At 34.7% G+C, this 8863-nt stretch overlaps 1 protein-coding gene across 2 annotated transcripts; it reads left to right on the top strand.

The window, feature by feature from the left end:
• Window positions 1-456: 456 nt before the first annotated feature.
• Window positions 457-7261, top strand: LOC122599846 (ferric reduction oxidase 7, chloroplastic-like). 2 transcript variants are annotated; one of them, XM_043772434.1, is made up of 9 exons: window positions 457-733; window positions 836-929; window positions 2368-2559; window positions 2899-3133; window positions 3223-3550; window positions 3937-4213; window positions 5211-5466; window positions 5723-6149; window positions 6859-7261. In XM_043772434.1, exons 1-9 carry the CDS (start codon window positions 460-462, stop codon window positions 7026-7028), a joined length of 2253 nt encoding a protein of 750 aa, XP_043628369.1. In that variant the 5' UTR covers window positions 457-459; the 3' UTR covers window positions 7029-7261. The 2 variants fall into 2 exon arrangements, with proteins under 2 accessions (XP_043628369.1, XP_043628370.1); XM_043772435.1 differs by lacking the exon at window positions 6859-7261 and having other exon boundaries at window positions 5808-6092.
• Window positions 7262-8863: the final 1602 nt, after the last annotated feature.

Genomic DNA, 8863 nt, shown 5'->3' on the forward strand with positions numbered 1-8863 from the left:
TTTCAACATTCAACATTCAACAATGTATACCATATCAATATAACCTACACTATATTCACCGTCACCACCACCACCAATCGCCACCGCCACCGCCGCCGCCACATGTCACCACCGCCACCACCAACGTTGTCATTACACTGTCACCCGCCACCAACCGTCACCGCCACCACTAAACCGCCGCATCATGTGGGTACTTTGCCTTGTGCTACTAAAAGTAAACGAAACAAAAACGTAAGGTTTTGGACTCTTGGCAACTACCCATAGTCAAGTCATTTTTTGAGTACCAGGAATCTAGAAGTAAATAATGGAATGAATCCATGAATGGTCCTTGTGGAGATAACTCGTCCTTATAAATAGATATCAATGTCATATGTCTACAACCAAACTCAACTTATTGGGTTCATTTCTTCCAATTAACCAACCAAATTGCATTGACAACCAAATTGATTATCATTATTAATGCACAAAGAAATGGGTACCAATGATCCTCTTCTTCTTTCTTATTCTTCTTCAGATAAACAGAAACAATATGAAGGAGATAATGATAGTTTTAGTTACACAGATAAAAAGACACATATTGTTGTCAAGTTGATAAAATGGTTTCTAAAATTTGCAATGTGTTTTATATTCAATGCTTGGATTGGTTTTTTGTTCTTACTGCCATCAAAATCCGTGAGTGAATTTTCTGAGAATTATGCTGAATATACTTCTGGATCCATCATCTGGGTTACAGGTATATTATTATATTATATTTTATTGGTTAATTACTCGTAATTACTATGAAACATTGCAACTAATATATACATACATATATATATATATATATGATCTGCAGGAAGTATCTTTCTATATGGTGGTCCAATATTCATCATTGCATTTCTTGGTATACTTTACCTTAAGATATCTGGGGAACAACAGTTTCGAAAACAGTATGTTAACTTTCTCTTTTTTCCGTACTCGAATAATCAAGGCCTCTGGGTAGAGACATATTTCTTGTGAAGAGGGCAAATCTAAAAGTCACAGTATCTCTGAAAATATTTTCTTTAAAAAAAAGGGTCCTGGCTCGAGAATAAAAAAATGGGCCCTTAAACGAATTTGGATAACGTCATGTTTAGTCAAATTAACAACGGCTGTGCTCAGAAGGCCGAATTTAGCTTAGGCTAGTGCCGGCTATGAGAAAGTCTATCTTTAACATCGATCTTTGCAATTTTGTAGCATGTGGTGATGGAGGAGTTGCTTTATATTAAACAAAATAAAATAAGTTCATTGAAATCAATGATATATAATTTAGCTTGTACATATTGTTTTTAGCTTTATATAATTTAGCTTGTACATGACTATAATGATTACTGTTATTATCAATGTAGTATACATTTACCTAAACAAAGAAAAAGCCATTTCTTCAACCTCACTTATTCTATTTTATTAAAACTCAAAACAACTTAAAATTTTTACTATACCAATAAATATATTTATCTCAAAACTAATGCTTCCAACACGAGCGATGTACTTTTAAGAAGAGGCTTATTCAAATATGATATTTGTATGTATGATTGTATTCTCTATTTATTTAGAAATTAAATCACAAATAAACCCTTTAAAAAATTTACATTGTACTAAAATTTGAGCAGAGCAGTGTGGCATTGAAACTCCGCGGGTTTTCTGGTGGCATTGGTGGGCTTTTCCTACCTACCGCCATCCTTTGTTTGCGGGTGTATGGGGTGCCTTTTGTCATTGTGTAACCATGGCTAGTTGGGCATTAATCTTTGTTGGATATTCGAAAAATACTATAGTAAACTAGTCTTAAAATCTAGTTATATGTTAGAAATGTTCCCATTTTTTCGCTTGCAAACTATAGTATTTGATCATTTTATCATTGGTTTCTATAACTGTTCTGACTTTAGGGGTTAATGTCATACAATAACCATATAATTTTTTGAAATGTCAATTTTGGGTGTTCAAAAATTTTTCATGTCTATATAGGTGATTGTATCTCTTATTTGACTGGCTTAAGTTGTAATCTGTTAAGGTTATAACCAGTAATATTTCATGGCAAAACATGATTTTGACACGTGACCCATTTTAAGTGGTAATAATGGTAAAACTTACGCTTTATACAGGTCAAATAAAGTTATAACTACATAAATAGACATAAAACGGTTCTAATTACCTAAATGGACATCCAGAAACGTGTATTGCTATTTTATGACATTACCCCAACAGTTAGCTATATTATCATTGCAAATCGAATGACACGTTTGAATATTTGATTATCGATAAATCTTCTGAGAAATTGAATATCTCCTACTGAACGTTTTATTACAACTACTTGTCATTTGATGATGATTGTGAATACTTTTTGTGTAGGAAGACGAAACCAAAGCACGCAACGTTCCGACTATGGACATTCCCAGTTATTGTAGATGGACCATTTGGGATTGTGACAGCTGCCGAGTTGATTGGTATTCTACTAGTTGCTGTGTATGTCATATGGGCTGTTTCAGTTTACGCTATTCAGAACTACAACCTTATTCCCTACTTTGAGAGTCAAGGAAAGAGGTAATTTCTGATTTCTGATCCTAGCATAATGTCTGTCAAAAATGCCAGATTAGTTAACCACAGACACAACCTTACACAACCTTAAAAACAACCTTACACATAAAGAAGCTTACCTGTTGGGCTTTTTAATGTTTATATTCTCTATCATCTATCTGCAAAATCAGAAATCTTGAATGTTAGAACAGGAACTTTATATCTTAGCTTCGATTGTATGTTATTGATTTTTGATTATTTATGTCAATGAATATCATTTTCATGATTCGTCCCTAATAATGTAATCTGAATTCTACTTGTGTATTTTAGACAATCTCTGATATATTTTTACATTAAACTATGCAGGAATGTAATGCTGAAGCATACGGGACTGCGGTTCGGGTCTATTGGATTGATATGCTTAATGTTTATGTTTTTGCCAGTTGCAAGGGGTTCAATTCTGCTACGTGTTGTAAATATTCCTTTTGAGCATGCAACTCGATATCATATATGGTTGGGACATCTTACCATGACCCTCTTTACTCTTCATGGTCTGTGTTATTTCTATTCGTGGATATTGGAGGATCGTGTAGTACATCAAGTGAGTTTTACAGTATATATGTATATATATATATATATATTTATACCCCACATAGGAAGATGCTGAAGTTCTTCTACCTCTTTATACAGTTATTTAATTGGAAGAATTACAGTATTGCCAATCTTCCTGGTGTCATTGCCTTATCAGCAGGCTTATTGATGTGGGTGACATCACTTCCTCCAGTGAGGAGGCTCAATTTCGAACTATTCTTCTACACTCATCAGTTATATGTTGTCTTTGTTGTCTTTATGGCTATGCACATTGGCGATAAGTTTTTCAGTGTGATAGTTGCTGGCTTGTTTCTCTTTATGCTTGATCGATTTCTTAGATTCTTTCAGTCACAAAAGACTGTTGATGTACTCTCCGCAAAATGCCTTTCGTCCGGGACCCTAGAACTTATTATTTCAAAGCCTGAAGGTATTGATAGCTTACGATCGAAGGAACAAACTGGGCAGGTTGGGTAAGGAGTCAAAACTTTTTTTAAAAAAAAAACTGGTTAGGTTGATAGCTATTAATTACAACAAAGTATAAAGTTATAGTCACAAAAAATGTATTATTTCAAGTTAAATATATATGTTTCAGTAACATGAATTGGGACGGCTTATGCAATGAAATATACGTTGTGTAACTGTCTTCTCGTTCCGACCAGTTATTTTATTTCATTAAAGATATAACATAAATTGAATCAACACATTCATAGGTAAATGGATCGAAATTGTTAAATTTGGTTTTTGATAGTAACATGCTTCTTGTTCAATTTGTATCTATTAATTTTTTTTTTTTTGGTCACTTTCCAAATGCAGATTTACGGTACAATGCCCTCAGTTGGGTGTTCATCCAAGTTCAAGAATTATCTTGGCTGCAATGGCATCCTTTTAGTGTCTCGTCTAGCCCTCTAGATGGTAAACATCATCTTTCTGTTCTCATTAAGGTCCTTGGAAATTGGACAAAGAAACTAAAAGGACACATCGTGAGTGTCAGTGAGGAGCGCACTGATCTAGTTGGGCTCATTCAACCAAAGTTAAACCTTAAGGCATCTGTCGAGGGGCCTTACGGTTATGAATCACCTTACCACTTGCTGTAAGTGCATTGCTTTATATTGGATTTATGTTTTTAAAATGATTATACATCAAATAATCTGACTCAAAAAATCAGCTATAATGGGCTTTGGTAGACTACGCTTTTGTTGTTTGAAGTTGCAGTAATCAGATAACAAAGAGTTCGATTGTTTGAATATTGAATTACTTCTTGCAAGTATAATGATATGATCTCACATCGGCCAAGTATGGGGTTGGTTGGTGGTTTATAAGCCTAGGTGTCCCCTCCTCCTTTGAGCTAGCTTTTGGGAGTAAGTTCTACACCTAGCTTAGGACATGATGCTAGCCTATTATGGGATGGGTTCGTATCAATTGGTATCAGAGCCAGCCCTACCTTTCGAGGTTCCAACGCTCAAAGTGGTGGCCTATGGAGTGGTGGCTTGGACCCAAGGAAAAGGGTGCCAGCCGTAACCAACGAGGACGTTGGCTCTTCAATGGGTGGGGTATTGATATGATCCCACATCGGCTAAGTATGGGATTGATTGGTGGTTTATAAGCCTAGGTGTCCCCTCCTCCTTTGAGCTAGCTTTTGGGACTAAGTTTTACACCTAGCTTATGACATGATGCGAGCCTATTATGGGATGGGTTCGTATCATATACATCAAATGAGCAAATTGGGACATTCTGGTGAGAAAAAAAGAAACTTGTCTTCTGAGACGGGAATCAAGGCCTCTCAAATTAGGTTAAATGAAGTGGTAATTTTGTAAATTATGTTACCGTTTCAATATCAGTTTCATGCAGCCAATATAGAAATTGATTTTTCATAACCGCTTTCATTAACAACCTCAAACTTTAGAAACCGATTATTCAACCTGCATGTCCGAATATTGCTCCAACACAATCCCAAACACCACTATATAGACGGATTTTATGTAGTTGAATGTTAAATTTACCAGCCATCGTGTGTTTGAGTTTCCAGTTTTCTCCTTCAGATCCTTTTTTTGTAATTAAATTGCTTATTTATTGTCTCTTGCGTTCAGGTATGAAAAACTTATTTTAGTAGCTGGCGGCATTGGGATTTCACCATTTCTCGCTATCTTGAGTGATATTCTCCACCGTACTAAAGACTCAAAACCTTGTATGCCTAGAAATATATTGATAATATGGGCTGTCAAAACATCAGAAGAGCTTCCACTTCTCGACTCACTTGACTTAAACTTGCTCTTTCCAGACTTCTACACTAAACTGAATCTGGAAATTCAGATGTATGTCACTCAAGAATCAGAACCTCCACTGGTACGTAAACATGTATTCAGTCTTTATGAAGTATTGTTAAGGTAGGAAGAAGATCAGGCAGGTTATCTTAAAAAAGGTTTTAGATGTAATCAGAACCTCCACATTTGCCCCCCACACCACCACCACAATTATCTGTTTACCAGTTTTGAGATTAAATACAACCCAAATCAGCATAGTCAAGAGTAGATGGATCAAATTTCTTGCTTTAAATTTTTAATTAATACCCGCATCTGAACTTTTGAATTCTTGACTACAGGAAGAGGGTGAAGTACAAAAGTATATTAGCTCTCAGGTCTTTTCTTCACCCAACCGATATGACATGTCTACATTGGTTGGAACAGGAAGCATCATGTGGGCCGGAATTTATGTGGTGGTGTCAACAAGTGGTTTTCTGGCTTCTTTGACCATGTTAAATGTCTTTTACATCAGCCCGTATGATATATCCTATCAATGGTATAAGGGTCTTCTAGTATTAATTTGCATGGCTGCAAGTGTCATAATATTTGGAGGTCTTGTGATTGGTCTATGGCATATCTGGGGTAGAAAGCCTTCTCCAAATGAAAACTCCGAGGATGAGAAGAGTAATGTTGGCATACAGCATAATGAGACTACCACATACAATATATCATCAGACGAAACTTTCATCAAGACCAAAATTTACGGTCAAAGACCAGTCATGAAAGGTATTTATATGGCATATAAACTTTTCACACTACTGTGTTAATCAACTATTCAGTAAACGTGTTAATTTCTGCCTACTTCAAGTTAAATAGTTTGACTTGAGCTATTTTGTGTCTCTAATAGGTCAAACTGGTCGAAAATCCAAAATTACATAAAACCTTCTAAAGTGGTTACTTCACAGATAACAATTTAACGTACCAGCTTTTCTGAAACATATTTACCATGTTTATATATATTAAACTAAAGAAAAGAAGAAATCATACTTTAACATGTCAATCATTATAGAACTCAAGTAAAATAAAGATATAAAGTTTTAGGGTAAAGCCATTTTGATATGTATTATGGTACAACCTGTTATGACCCGTTACCCGTCTCACCCGTTTTGCAACCTTCAGAAACTGTAAGTAGATTCTTGCATTTGTAACATGATAGGTTGGTGAAGTAGACTACTGAAACAAAAAATTCACATGAAATTGCTGTAAAAACTTGCTTTTCTGGTAGCTCTTTTCCATAATATGGTCTGAGTCTAATAAGCAGTAATTTGTTTATACTTTGTTGACATAGTTTCTATGTTTATCATTACAGAAATATTTGGAAAATTGCTGTAAAAACTTGCTTTTCTGGTAGCTCTTTTCCATAATATGGTCTGTTGAGTCTAATAAGCAGTAATTTGTTTATACTTTGACATAGTTTCTATGTTTATCATTACAGAAATACTTGGAACAATGGCTGAGCGATGGGGAAATGTGGATATTGGGGTGATTGTGTGTGGGCCTCCAGCTCTTCGTACAAGTGTTGCAAAAGAGTGCAGGTCTAAGAATATTGGAAGAAGGAGCAATAATCCGATCTTCCATTTCAACAGCCACAGTTTCGATCTGTAGGTACCCTTGTGTATTGTGTGGAATTTAAAATTAGTAAGTATATCAGTATATATGTAGGAGCCTAGTTTGTATGTCTGATAGATGGTGCTGTAGCACAAAAAACTTCTATTCATATTCATATTTATATTCCCTGTGTATGTATGGGAGAATATGGTACTTTTATTTAAATAACTTACTATCAAATATTCTGATTTATATAAATCGGAGAACAAATTAGTTCGATTTGTTCAAAATTCAAATGACTTTGTGGCTTTCTATCATATGTACATAGTAAGCACACACTATATATGAAAGTAAGTTTCACAATGCAAGTATGTATTCGTTCTTTTCAACCAATTAAATGTGTTTTTGTTGTAGCCTTAAACGAATATGTATCATGCTATATTATTTCTTGATTAAATGAATTAGCTAATCTGACTTTATGTTTATATATGATTGAACTGCTTACTCAATAAAGAGCTGCAATAATAAGTTCTTCAAATTCTAAAAAGCAAAATTTTGAACTCTGATACACTTAAATATAATGGACATGATTCTGAGTCTTGCGCAACAAGAATTTGTATGATGTTTAAGACAAGTCTGCACAAGGGTTTTGATGCAGAGGTGTCCAGGTTCACTGAACTGGAGAATACAACTGAGCTGAAGAAGTTAAGTGAAGTGGAGAAAACTGGCCAGATTATAGATAACACGATTTCTGTCCTGAATTCATATCATCAATGGTGGATTTTATGTGCGTGTGTTCTTGGTGTGGGAGTGTGTGTTTTTAGAGAGAAAGTGGATGATTGGAATTAATGTGTGTGTCAAGCTTACAGGAATGAATGATTGTTGTTGAAGCTTATTTTTGATATCTAAGGTATGAGGGTATTTATAGTCTATCCCTATACATATTCTAATTATCATATCTAGTCCCTCAACCTTAGTTATCATTAAACTATGACTTAACAACAAATACGTCCACTAACTTAAATTACAATTTATCACTATTTTTGGATTTCTAACATTCTCCCCCTTAGTGATATATTGAAATGAATGAAGTACGTGCTATCTTGTCTTGTAGGAATGAATTTGATGAGCCCGATGGTGAAGACAATTGGTTTGTTGAAACAAGTCTTTGGAGAACTTGATTCAGTCTTGGTCTTGGACTTCTTGAAGTTAAATCATGAGGCGATTCTCAATGTTCTTTTTGAACAGAGAATAAAGAGTGTGTGTGTGTCTTGAATCTTTGAAAATTGATGAATCATGAATCAGAGTTGTCTTTTGAAATGCGGAAGATATAAACTTGGCTTTGATTCTTCAATCTTCGATTCTTGAGCGAAATTCTACTTCTTGAAATGAAGTATCATGAACTTGTGCTCTCCCCCTTGATGTATGCATTGGAGCTTCTTGGAAGAGGATAATGAAGTTGAACAAGTCTATATGCTTTCTTGGAAAAACATATTATTGTATGACTTGAAGATCTTGAATGAAGTATGTTGATGAAGACTCTTTTGAAACTTTACTTCTTTAACTTGAATCTTCTTGGAAGAGGATAATGAAGTTGAACAAGTCTATATGCTTTCTTGGAAAAACATATTATTGTATGACTTGAAGATCTTGAATGAAGTATGTTGATGAAGACTCTTTTGAAGCTTTACTTCTTTGACTTGAATCTTCTAACCAATCTTTTCAACTTTTTGTAGCTTTGATCTTTGTCACATTGATTTGAACACTTTGGAGAGTAAGCATTTGAATGAAGTTTGGATAAGTCTCTTATGAAGTAATCATGCTCCCCCTCAATTTATAAGTATAAATATTTTGCAGCATCTTTGAACATTTGTTCCATCTTGAGAGGATAT

Source organism: Erigeron canadensis, chromosome 5 (assembly GCF_010389155.1).
Source record: "Erigeron canadensis isolate Cc75 chromosome 5, C_canadensis_v1, whole genome shotgun sequence".
In the NCBI taxonomy this organism is placed as follows: domain Eukaryota; kingdom Viridiplantae; phylum Streptophyta; class Magnoliopsida; order Asterales; family Asteraceae; genus Erigeron; species Erigeron canadensis.